Source organism: Heterodontus francisci, chromosome 5, assembly GCF_036365525.1.
Source record: "Heterodontus francisci isolate sHetFra1 chromosome 5, sHetFra1.hap1, whole genome shotgun sequence".
In the NCBI taxonomy this organism is placed as follows: Eukaryota; Metazoa; Chordata; class Chondrichthyes; order Heterodontiformes; family Heterodontidae; genus Heterodontus; species Heterodontus francisci.
Window position 1 is genome coordinate 154105463 of NC_090375.1, and position 22450 is coordinate 154127912.

General features: G+C 41.8%; 1 protein-coding gene across 3 annotated transcripts in view; it reads left to right on the forward strand.

Moving 5' to 3' along the window:
- The window catches only part of LOC137369635 (cAMP-regulated phosphoprotein 21-like), a 758358-nt gene that overhangs the window by 573426 nt on the left and 162482 nt on the right, over positions 1–22450 (forward strand). For all 3 annotated transcript variants that reach the window (XM_068030966.1, XM_068030967.1, XM_068030968.1), the window contains 4 exons: positions 6165–6243; positions 11296–11355; positions 20808–20948; positions 21287–21395. In XM_068030966.1, coding sequence (XP_067887067.1) covers positions 6165–6243; positions 11296–11355; positions 20808–20948; positions 21287–21395 — 389 coding nt within the window. The remainder of the gene's footprint in view (positions 1–6164; positions 6244–11295; positions 11356–20807; positions 20949–21286; positions 21396–22450) is intronic.

A 22450-nucleotide genomic window follows, 5' to 3' on the forward strand; every position in this document is an offset into this window, starting at 1 on the left:
CCTTGAGAAGGTGGTGGTGAGCTGCCTTCTTGAACCACTGCAGTCCATATGGTGTACGTACACACGCAGTACTGTTAAGGAGAGAATTCCGGGACTGTTACCCTGTGACAGTGAAGGAATGGCAATATAGTTCCAAGTCATCTTGGTGTGTGACTTGGAGGGGAACATACAGGTGGTGGTGTTCCCATGTGTCTGCTGCCCTTGTTCTTCTAGGCGGTAGAGGTTGTGGATTTGGAAGGTCCTGTTGAAGGAGCCTTGGCAAGTTGCTGCAGTGCATCTTGTAGATGGCACACACTGCTGCCACTGTGCACTGATGGTCGAGGGAGTCAATGTTTAAGGTGATGAATCAGGTGCCAATCAAGCGGGCTGCTTTGTCTTGGATGGTGTCGAGCTTTGTGAGTGTTGTTGGAGCTGCATTCATCCAAGCAAGTGGAGAGTATTCCATCACACTCCGATCTGGGGTCAATCTCCAATTAAAGTTACTGTTCTGTGTTTACTTTAAGATCAAGTAAAGTTGGGTCTCAATTTCAGTTCTGTAAGTAGACATTTTGACAATAGGAAATATGGTAAAACAATTAGTAAATGGAATAGAATGATGCGGTTGGATGTACCTGATTGAAGTATAGAACATAAAGCAATAAAATACTACTGCTAAATAAGACAGGTGGTACAGAGAATATAAATTTAAGTAAGAACGAACTTGTGGAAATACAACAGCCAATTTGCACACTGCAAGGTCCCACAATAACAAAAGATTTGATAATCTGTTTTCGTGTTGCTGGCTTAGACACCAGGAGAATTCTCCTGCCTTTCTTTGAACAATGCCATGGGATCTCTTAATTCCACCTGGGGCTTTAATGTCTTGTCCAAAAAATTGCATCTCCTCGGTGAAGCATTAGATCATGTGGTGAAGTCTGTCGTGGGTCTTGAACTCATGACCATTCTGACTCGGAGGTTAGAGTGCTACCACACAGTGAAGCCAGGCTGACGCTTTAAAGTTATTGAAAATTAAATCTAAAACAAGCATTAGTAAGAGGATGTGAAGACATTAGAGAGGGTGCAGAAAAGATTTACAAGATTGGTTCCAGGGATGAGGGACTTCAGTTACACAGATAGATTGGAGATTCTCCGGTTGTTCTCCTTAGAGAAGAGAAGTTTGAGAGGAGATTTGATAAAGGTGTTCAAAATCATGAATAGTCTAGACAGAATAGATGGAGAGAAACTGTTCCCACTGGTAGAAGGACCAAGAACCAGAGGACACCTACTTAAGATGATTGATAAAACAAACAATGGTGACATGAGGAAATACTTTTTTATGCAGCAAGTGGTTAGGATCTGGAATGCACTGCCTGAGAGTGTGGTGAAGGCAGATTCAATCATGGCTTTCAAAAGGGAATTGGATTAGCACCTGAAGAGAGAAAATATTGTGGGGCTATGGGGAAAGGACAGGGGAATGAGACTAGCTGAGTTGCCCTTGCAGAGACCCAGCATGGACACATGGGTCAAATGGCCTCCTTCTGTGCTGTAATCATTCTATGATTCTATAACTTATTTGCTCAAAGACAAACAAATGTCCAGTAGGATAGTAGGGACATAAACATTAAGCATATTCAAAGAATCATTTGATCCAAATATGGAAAGGTGGGATAAACATTGGGTTCATTGCTCTTTTGTCCTCAACTTTTCTAATGTTCAACTTCCAGCATACACAGCAGACTTCATTATATTGGCATAAAGTCTGGGTTTTTTCCCCCTGCTATGAATAATTAGAATAATTTTAAACTGAATATATTTTTAAATCATCAGGCCAGTACAATACTTTGGGCTTTGAAATTTGTCATAACAATTGCACAATGAGTATAACCTTTTTGTGTCAACCTCTAAGTTGCACTTTTCTTCTTTTAAATTCACATGTTTGCTTCCTCTTCAATGTGTCATGGAGATTGTCATCAGTGCCTTCCATTTTCATTAGATGGAAAGTGTAACTGAGCTGTCACTTAGAATAATAACCTAGTTCTTAAAATTAGGTCTCATTGTAATAAAGAATCAAACATGGTTTTGAAGGTCAGAGCAGAGTATAACTGTACTAGATTATCCAGATTGGTTCATTATTTCATGGGATTTTCCCGATCAAAATATTCGTGGTTCTCAATCTTTTGTCATGATTAAGTGCCAGAACAGTTCAGAGTTGGTGTTGATAGGTACCAGTGGTGTCACCAATTAGGATATGCGGAATAGCCATCGGGAAATAAAGTTATGAATTTACATCATAACCAAAAATTGCATTTATGCTCAGATTTAATTTTGAAGCTTTCTCCAAGTACAACTTTAATTTGATTGTTAAGGGAAATTTGACTGTTATTTCAACTAAACAATAAATGTTTGGTAATAGTAACCAGTAAGGAAAACCTTACCAGTCCTTATCCCCGCTTTCCATAGAGGAAGATTTGCTTCCATACTTCAAAAGTAATATACAGTATGCAATCCTTGTAATTTTTGTCCACAAAATCTAAAGGATGGAGACTGTTTGTGGATCACATAAGCCCTCCCTCCTCCTTCCTGCATAAACAACCTGCCTGAATAAAAAAAGTCAGATTTCACCAAGTGTTCAGTGTGCTACTATCACAATTATATTTTTATTCATTCGTTTGTGGGATATAGGCACCGCTGGCAACACCAGCATTTATTACCATCCCTGAATACCCTTAAGAAGATGGTGGTGAGTCACCTTCTTGAACCAATGCAGTCCATGTGGTTTACGTACACACCCACAGTGCAGTTAGGTAAGGGGTTCCAGGATTTTGACCCAGTGATGATGAAGGAACAGCAATGTATTTCCAAGTCAGGATAGTATGTGGCTTGGAAGGTAATTTGTAGGTCGTGGTGTTCCCATGTGCCTGCTGCCCTTGTGCTTCAAGGCAGTAAAGGTTGTGGGTTTGGAAGGTGTTGTCAAAGAAGCCTTGGTGAGTTGCCACAGTGCAAACTGCAGCCACGGTGCACTTGTGGTGGAGTAAGTGAATGTTTAAGGTGATGGGGTGCCAATCAAGTGGGCTGCTTTGTCCTGGATGATATTGAGCTTCTTGAGTGCTGTTGGAGCTGCACACATCTAGGCAAATGGAGAGTATTGCATCACACTCCCTGTAAAGAACCAAAACAGCCACTTTTTAAATACCACTACAGCAAAATATTACATCTAAACATACATAATAGCTTGTTTTTATATAATAAACTCCCAATGCATTCACGAAGGAGAAACAGACATTGAGCATTCATAGAAGAGTTATGGAAGGTGACCAAAAGAAGCCAAAGGGAGGATTTTTGAGGAAGATTTTGCAGGTACAAAGGAACTTGGCAAGGCAGAAAGTTTTAAGGAGGAAGTTCCAGAGTATAGCAAGGCAGCTGAAGGTTGTAACACCAAGCGAGGTGAGGGGAGAGGGCATGCACAGAATTGTAGAATTTCAGAGTAGGCATGTGATGCTGCTTTGGTTTGCAGATTCATTGCCTTAAGCTGATGCTTATTTATTAGCTATCCTCTCCATAAGGGCGGCACAGTGGCGCAGCGGTTAGCACCGCAGCCTCACAGCTCCAGCGACCCGGGTTCAATTCTGGGTACTGCCTGTGTGGAGTTTGCAAGTTCTCCCTGTGTCTGCGTGGGTTTCCTCCGGGTGCTCCGGTTTCCTCCCACATGCCAAAGACGTGCAGGTTGATAGGTAAACTGGCCATTATAAAAATTGCCCCTAGTATAGGTAGGTGGTAGGGAAGTATAGGGACAGCTGGGGATGTGGTAGGAATATGGAATTAGAGTAGGATTAGTATAAATGGGTGGTTGATGGTTGGCACAGACTCGGTGGGCTGAAGGGCCTGTTTCAGTGCTGTATCTCTAAACTAAACTAAATTGCTACTCAGTTACTTTAACAGTAGTTCCTCAGCAGCAGCTTGACAAAGTGCACTTGTCGGATATTTATAGTGCTCTGTGAAATTTATTGTAGAAATGCCTAATGATAAATAGTAATTAATATTGTTGATTTTGAACATATTGCCTGCCTTTTTTTGGGAATGCTTGTGAACATAAATAATGTGGCTTAATATAATATGCTGAGTGCTGGTATTATTAAAATATAGTGTTTTGCCATGTAACAGTGTTGGTCTCTTCTGTCTATGTGGTGGAATTTATAAATTAATGTACTCACACAGCATGAATGTGTGTCAGGAATTCAGAACTTGAAGTCAGTATGATTTTCAATCCAAACAGATAAAACAATTGTGCAGGGAGTGCTGATTTTAGCACCTAAGTTGTTAATATGAACTCCAGTCATGCAAAGTTCTGTACCATCTCCCCATAGATTGCTCCTTTTCTCAGAGATTTTAACAATAATGGAATTGAACTCTCATTTATAGTGTGCTTATAATCCAAAACATTTCTTGTAATCTCTCCTCCTCGTATTTATTTTTGGAGGGGTAAATATACTGTGTAATGTTTTTATCTGAACTGTTTAGAATTTACAGATTGCATATTTTATAAACTTTTCAAAATCATTTGATCCCATCACTTAAAATGCCTTTTTTGTAACACTCCCTTTTTGGTAAAGCACCATCTTCCATTCCCCTTCCCCTTTTCAGCAAAGGGCATACTTTGACAATGTCATTATGAAATCAGCTGTGAGGAACTGGGTGGGTGGGTGTGGCCGTCGTGAACTTTGCTCTCAAATATGTTTCTGTTGCCATCCTTGCTGCAGAAAAGCTTAATACTGTGATTTAAACTTTTAAAACACAAACTTTTTCTGAATTATGGATGTGCTTATTGAGTTTCTTTGTCTTTGGCAAAGGAGACCCCAGTATATTTCTTCCCAGTCTAACGAAGTCCATCAAGACAACTCTTATAATGTGAAGGAACATGTGGGAGAGCTGATTAACTGATGTTGCATGGCTAATGACACCTTTTATTCAACCTAAATACAGAAAATAACATTGTGTACTATCGCATTTACGTGTACAGCACCAGTTCAATAGGGTTGTCTTTTGTTAATTAGCACACCCTTAAGATGCAGGAAATACAGTAGCCTGGGAAGTTAATTCACAACATGAAGATGTTGGGCCAGAAATTGCTGGAGAAATAAAGGGGAGTTCATGGCACACACTGCTATTCGTGTGTAAAAAAGCAATTTGTGGCAAAGAAGAGGTACACCATTAATTGCAAATTGCCACAAATTGTTGGATGATTTCCACTGCTCAGCCATTTGCCTTGCAAGAATGGGTGCTCGCCGTCAGCCTCCCTATTGACATTCATTGAGTGTCAAGACATTGCTGGATTTTCACTGTAAATACAAATTGATTTCACTGCAGCCATTTAAGGTTGGTAATAAGGACCCTGTCGATGATGTGATTTATGGGCCTGACATGCCACTCGACCCTGGAGGCTCAAAAAGGAAACAGTAAAGCTATGGAGTCTCACTCCTGCAGGTAATAAATTGTTCCTAGAGGTTTTTAAAGTTTTACGTTTATTTTTCTTTCTTTTCCTGCCTATCTCTTTTCTCTCTCTCTTTTAATCTACTTTCTTTCCCTCTCTTTATTTCTCTTTCTGTATCTAATTTGACGCTAATTCACCCTATTTCCTTCTCTGTCATTTGCTCTGTTTCTTTCTCTAGCCTTAAATTTTATTTTTCTATGAGAAAGACCATTGGATCCATCGTTCAGTAGGCAATGATTAACATTGCTATGCTGTTATTAATTAGTATTTCCAGCAATTTGCAGCGCAAAAATAATACGATTGGAAGGGTGGGGTAAAAAATCTAATTTGTGGCGCTTGCCGTGAGGTGCACCAATCCAGCAATTTCTGGATCATTGTAACTTCCATGGGATATGCACATAAATGTGCTGCTCCATTTCGTTAATTGCTTATGTTTTAAAGCCTTTGCTTCCCCTTAGCCTGGCAGCCTCTGAATCGCTTAAGATGTTTTTGAGTGAATTGAAACTAACACATGCTGCTTTAAAGTTTAGTCTGAATTATAATGCTGCACCTCCATTTACCAATTTAGGGTTGAGCTGTGAAAGTCACTATCTCCAGCTCAATGGTCCACATGAAAGCAACATCTAATTTATAAATGGAAAATTTAGATTAAAAGTACAATGAATGCCTTTGTTGAAAATGTCTTCTTTTGTTGCAGATTGCAGTCAAGAGTATACAGACTCCACAGGGATAGATTTGCATGAATTTCTTATTAATACATTAAAGAATAATCCCAGGTTAGTACCTCCGTCTTTAAAGGGATAACTGTACCCAGTAAACATTTGTTTCACAGGTTTTTTTTTACAGTATTTTATATCCTAAAACTTTGCATTATCAAACTGTGGTACATTTACCAAAATATGTGAGATGAAACAGCAGGTTTAAATTACACTCAGATATACCATGGAATTGGAATAATGGGGTGGTTTTAACGCCCCCCCCCCCCACCAAAACAAAAACAGGTGGGTATTGTTCAGGTGAGAAGTTAAAATGTTTAAAATCTGAAACAGGAAACCAACCCACCTTGAAGCCGCCAACTTCCAGTTTAATGAAGGTGGGATAAGGGCTGGGGAATCAATCCATTCTCAGGAGGCCGATCGATCATGGAAACCTTTAATGGAGGTTGCATGCTTCTATTTTTACAGGATTTCTATTTTTAACCCATGTTGTCTGCATTTTCCCTGTCTCAGGAAACCTGGTAAAAAGAGGGACAAGGGTAGGATTCATCAGGTAAATGCCTTTCCAGCACTAGTTGTGGACCAAGATGAGCAGAATGTTTCCCCATGGCCCAACAATCTAACCATGTAAACAGCACCACCTCCATGATCTCCTCTCGACAACCCTCATCACTGACCTCCCCCATTACTGTCTCTCCCCGATCACTGACCCCCAATCTTCCCCAACCCCCTGCAGTCTCAGATTCTCCTGCTGACCTACCCATCTCTCCCCCGATCTCCAGTCACCCCACGATCATCCCCAACCCTCCAACCACACATTGCTCACCACTTCCACTCCTACCCTGATATCCCTACCCCCAACAACCACAAAACTTACCTGATCCTCATCTGTACCCTTTATTTGGAGAACTTCCAAGCCTGGAAGGCTGCCAACCCTATCAATCAGCCTGGCTTCTGAGCAGGGAATCTGTTTTTAAAAAAACAGCACATATGCTTGGAGTTAAAATTCCACAGTTTTCGGGGAAACCTGCCCATCTGGGTTTCCCAATCATACCCCCTCCTGAAAATCCCACCCCAGTGAATATAGGGGCAATGTGTGTCGTTGTCACATTGAGAACATTAAGACAAAATTTTGTTTAATTTTTAACTGACAAAAATTGGCATCCTTGTTGGTTAAATGCAGCATCGGTTACGACAAAAATTGAATCACAACAAAAGAAACTGCCACAAAATTACAAAATGCTGGAAATGCCAAGCAGGTTATTAGCAAATGTAAGGAGAAAGCAAAGGTTAACATTTTGGGTGTATCTTTTGTCAAATAAACTGTCAGAAAACAAGAAGGAGAAAGATTAAGAACAAATAGACAGCCACAAACTGGGGGGAAAGGGATAAAGGAAATCTCTTGTTTCAAAAGCTGATATCTTGGGTATAGTATTTTCTGGTGAATCACAGAATTATCCTTTTGAATGTTTTGTAGTCCAATAACCTCCTTATCCATGATTTCCAATTAATAGCTTTCTCGTGATATAATTGCCTAAGTTGGTTAACTTCATATGATTGTGTCATGAGTGATAACATTTAATTTCTTCCAGACGTAACTTAAATATACAAATCATTGTGATCTCTCCCACCCTCCTTCTGGAAAGAAATGACTATGCAATTAGATAAAATCGACTTAAAAGAATTACTGTCATCATCAGAGACTTTAGTTCTTCCTGAGTTTGAATATAGCCCTTACAAAAGAAGTAAAGTTCTTTCCCAATGAGGGCTTTCAGTAGATCTCAAAAAAATTGGTTCATGATCATTTCAGGCAGCTCTATACTTAAAATGCCAAGGTGTCATTAAATAGTCACATTCTGATGAATGTTTTCTCTCTGACTGCCATTCAAAATATGCATTCTTTTGTGTGCATTTATTGCTAATAAAATACTTGTATGGCTACTTAGAATCGAAGGGTGCAGACTGTCTATGGTGAACAAATGGTTTAGTCATTCATCTCCAGATCTTGCTGAGCCACATAAAGCACTACCGGTCCTGCTCTCCTCTACCAAACAGCTTACTATTTCAAGACCATACTGGAAAACAAAGTTAACCCCCAACTTCTCCACTACATACCATCTTGTTAAACTCCTCTCCCCTGCCTCATCCGCACCTCCAGCAATAAATGTGAGGAGCTCTTCAACTTCTTCATTGAGACCAGCCTTCAGGTGCCTCTGCTGCTTCTCTCCCTTCTCCTAGCAGACCAGACAAAATTTCCCCAATGGTTTCCCCCTGCCCTAGCCCTGAACATGCATCTTTGTCTTGTTTCACACCTATCTCCCATCATGTCCTCTCAGAGCTTATCTTGTCCATGAACCCACATCCTGCTCCATTGTCCCTAACTCAAAAGACTACTGATGACCCAGCTTCCCTTCCTGGCCCCCACGTTAGCTATTGCTAACGGCCCCATCTCCTCAGGTACTGTCCCCCCTCCCTTTCAAATCCGTAGTTATCAGCCCTCTTCTCAAAAACCTGCCCTTGACGCACCCCCCCACCCACCCCCCGTCCTTGAAAATACGGTCCAATCTATGTCTTATTTTTCCTCTACAAAGTGCTTGAATATGTTGTCACCTCCCAAATCCATGCTCATCTTTCCTGCAATTCCATCTTTGAGTCCCTCCAATTAGGTCCGCCGCACCACCACAGAACAGAAACAGCCCTTATCAAAATCACAAATGACATCCTATGTGACTGTGACCGTGGTAAACTAAGCTTCCTGATATTTTTATTTTATTTATTTATACAGCACTGAAACAGGCCCTTTGGCCCACCGAGTCTGTCCCAACCATCAACCACCCATTTATACTAATCCTACATTAATCCCATTACCTTCTCACATCCCCACCTTCCCTCAATTCCCCTACCACCTACCTATACTAGAGGCAATTTATAATGGCCAATTTACCTATCAACCTGCAAGTCTTTGGCTGTGGGATGAAACCAGAGCACCCAGCGAAAACCCACGCGGTCACAGGGAGAACTTGCAAACTCCGCACGGGCAGTACCCAGAATCGAGCCCGGGTCGCTGGAACTGTGAGGCTGCGGCGCTAACCACTGCGCCACTGTGCCACTTTTCGATTTGTCCGCAGCCTTTGAAGCAATTGACCGTCTCTAATGCCTCCCCTCCCGTCATCCAGCTGGGTGGGACTGCACTCTCCTGATTCCATTCTTATCTATCTAATCACAGCCAGAGGCTGCAATGGCTTCCCACTCCCACACTGTTACCTCTGGAGTCCCCAAGGATATATATCCTTGGTCCCTTCCTATTTCTTATCTACAAGCTGCCGCTCAGCAATATCATCCGAAAACACGTCAGGTTCCACACTTAGGCTGACGACACTCAGTTCCATCTCACCACCATCTTTCTTAACTCCTCCACTATCTCTGATTTATCACACTGCTTGGTCAACATCTCACAGAAATCTCCTCAAACAATTTGTAGGAAGACTGAGCCATTCTTTTCAGTCACACCACAAATTTTGTTCCCTTAACTCCATCCCTGTCCCTGGCTGCTGTCTGAGTGGAACCAGACTGTCCTTAACCTTGACGTCATATTTGACTCTAAGCTGAGCCAAGGTGCGTTTCCAATGACATATCCACTCCATATCCAAGATGGCTTACTTCCACCTCTGTTTCATCGCCTGCATCCAGCTTGCCTCAGTTCATCTGCGGCTGAAATCCTGAACCAGAACTTTGTTAACTCTAGACTTGACCGTTTCAGTGCTCTCCTGGCCAGCCTGTCATCTTCCACCCTACAGAAATTGGCGTTCTTCCAAAACTCTGCTGCCCATATTCTAACTGGCACCGGGCCCGATGCACCCCTCACCTCTGCACTCAATGACCTACCTTAACTCCCGATGCAGCAACTCCTCTTGATTTAAAATTCTCATCCGTGTTTTCAAATCCCTCCATAGCCTTGCCCTTCCCTTCCTCTGTAATCTCCTGCAGCCTTTTGAGAACTCTGCACTCCTCAAATTTTGCCCTTTTGCCTATCCCTGATTTTAATCACTCCACTATTGGCTTTCATGCTTTCAGCTTCTAAGCCCTAAGCTCTGGAAATCCCTAAACCTCTCCGTCTTTCTACAGCTCTTTCCTCCTTTAAGATGCTCCTTCAAACCAACTCTTCGGTCAAGCTTTTGGTCATCTGCCCTGATATCTCCTTATCTGGCTCAGTTTCACATTTTGTTTAATCACACCCATGTTGAAGTGCCTTGGGACATTTTACTATGTTAAAGGCACTATATAAATGCAAGTTGTTGCTGAAAGAGGAAGAATCTGGAAGACCATTCTGACCCTACAAAGTAAAATTTTTGTGAGTCATTCCAGAATATGGAGAATTACCCCTTGCTGGCCCAGCTGAAGGATAATTCCATGTATGTGGGGGAGATTGGGAAGATAACTTTCAAAAAAAGTGACTTAAAAAGTATTTATTTTGAAAAAGGAACTTAATATAGTCATGATGGAAATTACTACTCTCATCTTCATTTGATAACTCAGCTTCTGTGAGGAATTTACCCATTCATCATTTTGACATCTTTTGTTCTTGGAAAGACAGATTGTCCAAGAAAAGACTAAAACCTTAAGTATTGAAGAGCAATTCGTATGACGCAATGAACACACATAGTTTGGTTGAATGCTGCCTCTTACTGGCACTGGATTTGTTTAAGCAAAATGGAGCAGTTTTAAACAACCTAGTCAGGTATGAAAATTCACATTAAGATAGATTGAATGAAAGTAGCCTGAGGTAGTACAGTACTGATCCCACAGTGCCAGAAGTGTTAGGAGGTGGGCACTCACTCTCGATCTCTCAATCTTTCCATGCAATGAGTTCTCAGTGTTAGCCAGCAACCAATAGAAGGTGGTGATAATCTGAGGATGAGTCAAACTTGTAGAAGTCAGTTCAAGAATCAAATTGACAGAGACCTGAGAGGAAGTGGCCTTCTCATTCTGTTGGTTGGGAAATGATGTTCTGAGGTGCACAGAACAACTCAAATCAAAGTAAGGGAAAGTATTCATTTAATGTTTGTCACTAATGTCTATATTTATATTGACTTAATGGTTATCGTTTTACAGGGACAGAATGATGCTTTTCAAAATGGAACAGGAACTAATAGATTTTATCAGTGATAACAAGTAAGTGACTACATTTGTACCTGTTGCTTTCAACATAAACATTTTAGATGAGATTTATTTCAGTTTAATTGTGAATTTTATTAACTGCTCATACAATATCATGTAATTTACTACAGTTTTTAGATGATGCTTAAATAGTTTTAGTTTTTAAGTGAATTTTGTGTTTGGGCTTATTAACTACAGGTACTTATAGATATTAAATTTCATTAGCAATAAGTATTAAAGGAAACGTGCAGGAGAAGGAAGATTAGATGCCATATTTTTTTCTGATTGAGTAATTTTTGCATAAAGTACTGCTCCATTTTTTACTGAAAAGGATATATTGATTAAAAGCTTGGTTTTATTATATCTCACCAAGCCTGATTGATAACATCCCTGCTTCAGACACCAGGGGCTGAATTTTCAGGCCCTGCCGGGATCAGGAACGGAGGCAGACAGGGCACAAAATACCGGTTCCACTGGCATACTGGTTTCCCCATCCCGTTCCTGGCACCGCCCATTTTTGCTGAGGTGGGTTTGGGGCTGGCAGGGGTACCTGCCCCCAAAAGGCAGGTAGCCAATTAGGTTCATTAAGAGCCTTTTTAACCAGTTAAAGGAGGCCAATTGGGATTTTCTGGTCTGCCTCCAGTTTCCTGATGTGATGGTGGCCAATTTAACTGCCCGGAGGCATGCACCAAGTGGCAGCCCAGGGGAACAGCACTCCAGGCAGGCCTGCAGGCCCTCCCTGCCTGCCTGGGTGCAGCTGCAGCCAAAAGCTGCCCTGTAAAGGGACTCCCCCACCCCTCCCCCCATCCACTGGCTGTTTTTTCTCTTTTCTATTCAAAGATTTAAAATGTTGCTGAGAGAGCGCTTCCATGTTGAAACGCCCTCTCAGTTACTTACCCTCTACTGCATCCTGCTGCTCCTCTCATGCTGGAAGGCCTCTGAATGGCCCTCCAGCCCCCCCACTCTTAACTGGAGAGGGAACTAGTCTCCATGCCAATTAAGGGGGCGCCTCCGTGAAAATCCCAAAGGGTGACTATTTCCACCCCAGGGGCAGGTTCAGGGCACGTAAACAGTGCTGACTCTGTTTCCCACCCCCGAAGTGAAAATTCAGCCACAGTTTCTTTTAAAACTAAGTATCTTTAGAACCTCGTAGTGACTCAGTCTTTGATTGTATTTTGTGAACAAATAATGGAATCATAGAATGTTACAGTACAGAAGGAGACAATCATGCCTGTGATGGCACTTTGAAAGAGCTATCCAATTAGTCACACTTCCCTCTGCTTTCCCCACAGCTCTGCAATTTTTCCTCATCAAGTATTTATTCAATTCTCTTTTGGGAGCTGCTATTCAATCTGCTTCCAACAGCCTTTCAGGCAGTGCATTCCTATCATAACAACTTGCTGTGTTGAAAAATAGCTCCTGATCAATAGTTCTTTTTCCAAATACCTGTGTCCTCTGGTTAACAGCTTCCCCTTATTTACACAACACCTCAATTAAATCTCTCCTTAACCATCTCTGCAGTAAGAAGAATAACTCAGCTTCTCTAGTCTCCCCATGTAACTGAAGTCCCATATCCGCAGTGCCATTCTAGTAAATCTCCTCTGCACCCTTTCTAAGTACTTCACATCCTTCCTGAAGTGTGGTGTCCAGAATTGCACACAATATTCTTAACTGAGATCTAACCAATGATTTATAAAGGTTCAACATAACTTCCTTGCTTTTATACTCTTTGGGCAGAATTTTGTGCTGCCCTTGGAGACGGGCACGGAGGCGGGGGGCAAATAAAATGGCAGGGACGCCATTCCCAGCATCGCCTGGCCTCCCTGCAATTTTGGCCAGGGTAGGGAAGGCCGAGGACAGCCTTCCCTACCCGAGGCCAATTGGGGCCCTTACACAAGGCGGGCCTCTTCCTGCCTCCACTTCAATTTCATTGATGGTAGAGGGGCCCGCTGTCATGAGGAAGCACCGCCAGACAAAGCTTGGTGCCCTCCTAGCAGGGTCGGGGGCTCCCTGTTTTGGGGCAATCAAGGACCCCGAAGGACCCCCCTGGTAGCTATGCCCACCCCTAGAAATACCCCCCCTCACCGAACCCCCCCCTCCCCCATCTGTCTGAATGGCCCTGGCAACCTCGACCCTATTCACCATTCCTGGGGTCTTCTCCATTCTTTGGTACTGCAGGGCCTCCTGCAGTGCAGGTTGTGGCCACCACTCCCAGTGGTACTGCCAGTACTGCAGAACTCAGCACTGGAGTTGGGAACTCATTCCTTAAAGGGATGGCATCCCCGATGGTGGGCAATTAATTGGCTGCCAGCCATGTGATGACAACAGAAGTCCGACGGAGGGCTGAGGCAGGGTCTCCCCCACCGCACCCCACCCCCCCGCCCCCCAGCCTTTCAGCCCCCCACCAGGACCTATGCCTCTATTTATAAAGGTGTGGATCCCATATGATATTTTAACAGTTTTCTTAACTTGTTCTGCTTTCTTCAAAGACTTATGTACATACACCCCCAGGCCTCACTGTTCCTGTATCACCTTTAAAATTATACCATTTATTGGTTTATATTGCTCTCAGTCATCCTACCAAAATGCATCACTTCACAATTCTCTGTGTTAAATTTCATCTGCAGTGTGTCCACATCTCCTGAAGTCTGTTGCTATCCTGCGCACTGTTTACTACATTTCTGAGTTTCATGTCATCTGCAAACTTTAAAATTCTGCCCTGTTTACCTAAGTGCAGGTCATTAATATATATCAGAAAGAACAGTGATCCTAATACCGACTCCTACAGGACACCACTATATATTTCACTCCAGTCTGAAAAACAAGTGTTCACTACTATTCTCTGCTTTTTGACCCTTAGCCAATTTTGTATTCACACTGCCATTGTCCTTTTAATCCCACAGTCTTCACTTTTGCTAACAGTTCTATTGTTAGTGGCACTTTATTAAACGCCTTTTCAAAGTCCACATACATAACATTACTCGCACCACTTTCATCAACCCTCTCCATTTCTTCGTCAAAGAACTCAATCAAGTTAGTTAAGTAGGATCTACTATGAACAAATCCATGCTTGCTGCCATTTATTAACCCATATTTTTCCAAGTGACAATTTTGTCTTCGATAATTGTCCCTAACTATTTCCACACCATTGTTGTTAGGCTGACTGGCTTGTAGTTGCCAGGTTTATCCCTCTCCTCTGTTTAGAACAGGGATGTAACATTTGCAATCTTCCAATCCTCTGGCATTGCTCCCACACCTAGGGCTGGATTTTATGGGCCCCCTGAGGCAGAGGTGGCGGGGGGGCATGAAGAATTACATCAGCTGGCAGGGGAGAGGGGGATCGGAGGGACCGTCGCTTCCCCCCCACCATGCACAGCTATTTGCAATCTATGTTGATGACTTAGACAAAGGGACTGAGAGTAATGTATCTAAGTTTGTTGATGATACAAAGATAGGTGGGATGTAAGCTGTGAGGAGGACACAAAGAGGCTGCAAAGAGATATGGAGAGGCTAAGTGAGTGGGCAACAACATGACAAATGGAGTACAATGTTGGGAAGTGTGAGGTTATTCACTTTGGTAGTAATAATAGAAAACAAAATTGTTTTAAAAGGTTTGAAACCTCTAACTGTTGATGTTCAGAGGAGCTTTGATGGACTCATACAAGGAAAGTTAGCATGCAGGTATAGCAAGCAATTAGGAAGGCAACTGGCATGATGGCCTTTATTGCAAGGGTACAAGAATAAGGAAATCTTGCTACAATTGCTTTGGTGAGACCACATCTGGAGTACTGTGTGCAGATTTGGTCTCCATATTTAAGGAATGAGTTACTTGCCCTGAAGGCCATACAGTGAAATTTCACTAGATTGGTTCCTGGGATGAAAGGGTTGTCCGAGGATGAGAGGCTGAGTAAATTGGGCCTTTACTCTCTGGAGTTTAGAAAAATGAGAGGTGACCTCATTGAAATATACCAGATTCTGAAGGGGTAGACACTGAGAGATTGTTTCCATTGGCTGGGGAATCTAGAACACAGGGATCAGGATAAGGGCCCAATCATTTAGGACTGTCATGAGAAGAAATTTCTTCACTCAAAGGATTGTGAATCTTTGGAATTCTCTACCTCAGAGGATTGTGGATGCTCCATTGTTGAATATATTTAAGGATGAGATAGGCAGGTTTTTGGTCTCTCAGGAAATCAAGAGATATGGAGAGCTGGCGGGAAATTGGAGTTGAGGCAGAAGATCAGCCATTATCATATTGAATGGCAGAGCAGGCTCAAGGGATCATATGGTCTACTCCTGTCCTATTTCTTATGTTCTTATTTTTAAAGTCAGCCATGCCCTCTGCCTCCACAAGGAGATCTTGTTTTTGGTCCATAATTGGCCCTACCCTTCCTTAAACTACCCTTTAACTGTTTATGGGTTTATAAAATACTCTTGGGTGCCCTTTTATATTGTTCACTAATCTATTCTTATATTCTCTCTTTGCCCCTCTTATTTCAAAGGCCTCCCATTATTCACCCACTGTTTTTCCTGCCAGCCTTTGTTTCCAATCCTTCTGGGCCAGATCCCCTTTCAACTCATTGAAAATAGCCCTCCTCGTGTTGAGTATTTTCATATTTGATTGTATCTTGCCTATTTCTATAACTTCTAAATTTAATGATATCGTGATCACTGTTTCCAAAATGCTTCCCCAAAGGATCATGCTCCATTTGCTCCACTTCATTCTCCAGAACTAGATCCAGCACTGTTTTTTCTCTTGTTGTACTGGATACATGCTAATCAAGAACATTCTCCTATACACATTTCATGAATTCTTCCCCCTATTTGCCCTATACACTATTATTTTGCCAGTCTATATTAGGATAATTGAAGTCCCCCATTATCGCCACTATAAAGTATTTCTATCTTTTTGAAATTTGCATCAAGTTTGCTCCTCCATCTCCTTCCCACTATTTAGTGGCCTATAGTATACAATGGAGATAATGGCATGAAATTTCTTCTGAGATCCCATTCCATGTCAGGCATATGTGGCAGAAGCAATGGGAAAATGGGACAGAGAAACTAACTGTCACATCTCTGCCCTGACCTAAAGTTTTCTCCAACCCCAGGGGGAAAGGCCAATGGCAAATCCTTCCACACTCAGTTGCCCATAAATGATAACAGGGAATCAGGGCTGGGAAACCAAGCTAATTTCCCTGCTTTCCACTGCTAATCCTGCTAACCCTCAGACCCACCAGGAGAGAGGTGATTAATATCTCTCTTGGTTATGTGCTTCTTCCTTCAGGTCCCTACGTGGCTACCTTTTTAGGCCTGCTTGCATACTGCTGTGCCCTCACCTTTCATGGGACAGAGCTTGCCCATGGATAGTTGTAAAGCAGGGTTGTGACCCGCGGGCCAGGATCTGGTTTCCATCTGGCCCGCGGATGAATTTCAAAGATGAGAAATTTTCCATTGTCTTCTTTCAGACTGACTTTTTAAAAACAGCTAACAGTTGCTAACATCGGGAACAGCTTCAGACAGATTTGTGGTTTTCCAGCGGATTCCGACCCTGAACCTGCCTCAAGCTCAGAAACTGCTGTTCCCGATGTCAGCACCAACAAAAAAAACTGACCAACCACAAAGCTGCTGTGCTGAGCACTCCTGCTCCCTGCAACTATCACAGAGAGAGAGAGAGGGGGGAACAGAGAGAGAGAGAGAGAGAGGGGGGGAACAGAGAGAGAGAGAGAGAGAGAGAAAGGGAGGAGCAGAGAGAGAGAGGGGAACAGAGAGAGAGAGAGGGAGAGGAAACAGAAAGAGAGATAGAAAGGGGGGAGCAGAGAGAGAGAGAGAGAGAGAGAGAAAGGGAGGAGCAGAGAGAGAGAGGGGAACAGAGAGAGAGAGAGGGAGAGGAACCAGAAAGAGAGAGAAAGGGGGGAGCAGAGAGAGAGAGGAGAACAGAAAGAGAGGGGAGTAACAGAGAGGGGGGAACAGAGAGAGAGAGAAAGGGGAACAGAGTGAGAAAGGGGGGAACAGAGAGAGAGAGGGGGGAACAGAGAAAGAGAGGAGGGAACAGAGAGAGAGAAAAAGAGGTGGGGACAGTGCGAGAAAGAGGTGGGGACAGGGAGTGAAGACGACACAGTGAGTGAGGACGACACAGAGAGTAGAGAACACCACAGTGAGGGGGAAGAGAGAGGGGGAACACAGAGAGAGAGAGACATACAGATAGACAGAGAGAGTGATCAAGATCACTCCTGACAGATGGACATCTATCTGGAATACTCCACATCACTATAAGAAGTGTGCGGGCAAATATTGACTACTTGTGCAAGCAAAAAAATGCCAGGTATCTCACTAAAGCAGTGTCCAACATTATGATGAGAAAGTAAGTCAATAAATTACTCTCCTCATTTAAAGCTTCTTCACAAAAATGAACATTTGTTGTTGTTTTGATTAGCAGTAAGATAAATTTTTAATGTCTTTATCCGAAATTGTCTCACTGGCTCCCTATGTAAGACAAAAATTGTAATGTGACCCCCCACCCCCCAACCACGCGAAAAGGTTGGACAACCCTGTGATAAAGGATGGTGATGAAGCACTTTGGAATATTGGCTGCTGAATATGGTTATGTGAGGATGACTATGTCAGATTGTAACTTGACTAATCTGTTGGACAGCTCTTCTAACTTCAGTGCCAGACCCCAGATCAGGGGTCGGCAATGTGTCCGTACAGAGACACCAGTGTCTGTGGTTAAAAACTGAGGTCTGTGGTAATTTTAAATGTCCTGCTCCAAGCCTTTAAACTTAACAAGACATTTAAAATTACCAGGAGCAAAAGTAAGAAAGGGTCAAGTTCGTCAGGGCATCGGGCAAGGTCAGGGTTGTCCAACATATAGCCTGCAGCCCACCAATCCTGAGTGACTGCCAGTGGGCTGCCTGGGTGGTGTTAGCGATGATTGGCTGTTTGCGGCACAGGCGCAATGGGATCGGCCACCTGTTGTTTTCAGGCAGCTTAGGGAGTAAGCGTTTGAATAGAAACAGCTGCTGCGGGGGAGGGGAAGAGAGGCCAAGGGGAGAGCAGGTGATGAGAGAGTTGTTTATTTTGTGAGTGGTGTCCCTTGACTATGTCACTTGCTCAGCTACAACGACGCTCTCAGCAGTATTGACCTCCCTTCAATGGATGCTAAACAATGCAGAAGGGAGTAATTTTATGAATGTTGTATTCTTGAATCACATGCTGAAGAGTAACTGTTTCCCAGGGAACTGTACTCTACCAAAGAGAATAAGTGTCTTCAAAAAGGAAGAGGATTTCAGAGAAAAGTATTTTTAAAAAAACCTTATACCAATCCGTACAAGTCATCATGGTTTGATGTTCTGATAATGTAATTAAAAATATGAAATAGAAAATTAAATCACAATCTTGTGCATCTGCAGGTTAATTAGACTGATTCAAAACCTTTTTGCCCTTTTCCTTATTTTTCCCACATCCCCAAAATTTGAGGGATTCTTCAGCTGCTGGTGATGTGGTTAACATAGGTCGATGCACGTTCCTATCCACTATGATGGAAACTGGTTTGAGTTTTATAGGGTAGAAGTTTTAGAAACAAAACTATGGAAGTTATTACTACTGGTTTCTGTCAGGTTCCTAAAGTTATCATTACACCAAGATTAAAACATGGTTTATAGAAGTTTTATACAACTTAAAGATAAGCATTGATTGTAAAAATGATTATAAACAGTAAACCAAAGACTATTGCTGAGTGCTGAAATTTGATTACTTAAATTTCAGGGAACAATGTGATGAACTGAAGTTCTATTCTGTCAATGAAAGTAATTTGCATTGGCATTGAATACTGTTTTGGTTGCTAGCTAGCTAATATTGTTGTGCTGCTCTCCATTGATGTTTGTATGCTTAGCTACTTTATGTATAGAGAGAAGTGTGCTTTAAATAGGACTGTGTTTTGATGGCATTAGGTTGGCTATACACTACAGATTAATTGCCCCCATGTCCATGGCTGAGTCAATAATGTTGTCAAATGTCCATGGTGCAACATGTTGGTGCCTATCCCTGCCTCAGATGTTCATGAGAAGGACTTTACAGAGCTAACATGGCTGAGATTACCTGTGTCTTGTCTCCCAATACAGTGCCTGGATCCTTGTCAATAGGTCCACCCAATACTTCTATTATTGTATTTCATAGCAATTTATTTACAACTGAGTGGCCATTACATAGGCCATTAAGAATCAACCGTGTAGTGTGGACTAGTGTCCGGGCCAGTCTTGGGAGGGGTAGCAGATTCCTTTCCCTGTAGGACAGTAGTGAACCTGTTGGGATTTTACAATGATCCAGTTGCTTTCATGGCAATTTTTCCTGGCCCTGAAATGATCAGGTGTATTGAATTCACTTTCATAATTGTCATTGAGGGTTTGAACTCTCAGATGCTGGGTTCCAATTCCATAACCACACAGTTTCAGTAATGCTTCCTGTCAGAAGGCTATTTCTCTTTTAAATGCCTGGGACTTGAGTTCATGGGCTTTCCCACAGTTAACATTGCTCAACCAGTTGGCGGGCTACAATTTGTAAAATCCACCAGTGTCTCTCTGTGCTCTGCAACTCCCTCTGAGTCTCATAGATACTATCATATTTAGTATCCAGGAGAGGTGCATAGCACACTCGGGCTTTTTTATCTTTGACAAGAGGGTTCACAGAAGGTGCCAGGACTTACTGTTTGTAATTCTCATTTCACTCCTAATCAAGAAGATCTGACAGCATTAAAACCAGGGGGATTCATTATTTGGAAACCTGTTAAATATTTACAGTAGCAGTGAACATTTTTGTGAAGCAGAGTAAAGTATGAATATTTGCACTACATCTAAAATACCTATCACAGTAAAAAAAGGAGCTTCTCCTGCTTGTTCACCATAATTTCAGTGAAAGAGTTGTTTTTCAAGGGTTACTGCAGCTCTTCTGGTGAATGAGAGGGAGATTGTGTGTGAAATTTCATCCCCAGTGTAACTTGCAATGTATAATTAAGAGTTTTAATACACACATGCTATATATAATATATGATGCACCCTGTTATCCCAGCCATAACTCCAGGAAATACCTCTGCTGTTTGACCTGAGTCTGAGGAACATCTTTCAGGCTTCAGACCTTGCTGCTCCCAGTTACCAGATAACAGGAGACTGGCCACAGTTCAGCACTGCTTCTACTCAGACCTCGCATCCTATTTATCTTTGCTCCACCTTCCATTGTGCCCACCTGATCTGCTTCATGGCCCAATATTAAATTTCTCACCTGACTGCTTTGCTTCTCTTCCTGCACCCTATTTCCCAACTGAGTGCTCCGCTCCCAGCTTTGCCTCAGATTAACCTCGTCCATCAGCGTGCAAGATCTACTATTTTCAAGTAAGTCTATGACTAGTGCCACATCCTGAAGCATTTTCTTCGTGGGGAAGGAGTTGACTTTATTTTTTTCTCCTCTCCTTCTAGCAATCACTATAAGAAATTCCCTCCAATGTCATCATATCATCGGATGCTGGTGCACAGAGTAGCAGCTTATTTTGGAATGGATCATAATGTAGATCAAACTGGAAAATCTGTTATAATCAACAAAACTAGCAATACTAGAATGTAAGTATTGCCTATTCTTAATGTTGATTCTCTTTCAGATATGATCTATATTGAGTAATTCTATTTTATTGTTCATTGACACAAATGATTCTATCACACATCATCCAGCACAACGATCTAGTCTATTCAAAGCTTACAGTTTGTCCCTTCCTGCTATAGCCTGTGCATTATCCACAGGCTGAACATCCATTGCAGCCCTCCAAAGTGCCAATACTGTTCTGTAATTGTGGACTTTTACATGTCGCTAGTACAAGAAAATATTCTGAAAAATGACAGTGAATCAGCTTTGCAGAAAAACTGGTTTAATTTCATTTTTGTGTTTTTAAATATGCCAACAGACCAGAACAAAGGTTCTGCGAGCACATAAAAGATGAGAAGAATGATGACTCCCAGAAAAGATTTATTTTAAAAAGGGATAATTCTAGTATGGATAAAGAAGATAATCAGGTATGTAATGCTGTGTGAAGCTTGAGAATAAAATTTTTCATGATAATATCCAGCAGCAAAAGCTATTCAATTTTTAATCCACTGATTCAGTTAACCTTTTATACATATGACAGCAGTAATGTGTGTACTTTAACTAATCTGCTCAAACCTCAATTCAATTGGATGGGATTTTAAATAGGTTTATGTGTAAACGAACAGTATTTCATATCCTTTCAGGAAATGTTTATCTTGCAGCAAAATAGGATTCATCCATTTAGAGATGATAGAAGAAGTAAATCAATTGAGGAGAGAGAAGAGGAATATCAACGAGTAAGAGAGAGAATTTTTGCACAAGATGTAAGTAATTTCTCTGCTAGCCTCGTACCCCATTTACACGGGGCTATCAAATTGAGTTCGGATTCAATGATCTGAATTGAATTTGGCCTCCCTAGCGTTTGCACTCACCTCTCCCCTGAACCAGTACATGTGTCTGAACAGGATTAAATTAAATTACCTGTCTGAGGGATGTGCTGGCTAATTGGGCAGAACAAGAGCTCAGCAGAGGTTTGAATCAGACTGTTGATGCCAGACTGATTCAGATCCTTTCCTTCTGTACTGGATTTAAACCAGTGTCGGAGGGTGAGAGATTTTATATCAGAGTAAATAAATTGATATCATTAATTGTCGAACCAAAACAGCTGTAAATTCAAAATGATTTCAAATTTACAGCTGTAGTGTAAACGGGGCTGTAGACAGGCTGAAGTCATAACTAGATAATGTAAATATGGCTAATATCCCAAATAAATAGATCATAAAAAAATCTTCTATATTACATGTCCCATTAATGCATTATAAAATTCAAAATTCTGAACTCATTATAAAAATAACTGAGGAGAGTTTGCTAAATAGTTGGCATTCGAAGTTGCCTAACTTTATTCAAATTAAAAGAAGTTTTAAATTAGTGTAATTCAACATGAGATTTTAATGTTGACACAAAAGTGATTTGTACTGTACTGTCGCAATAAAAAAAACTGTCAAGTAAAAATGCTTTTGGTCATGTATAAAAACCATTTATC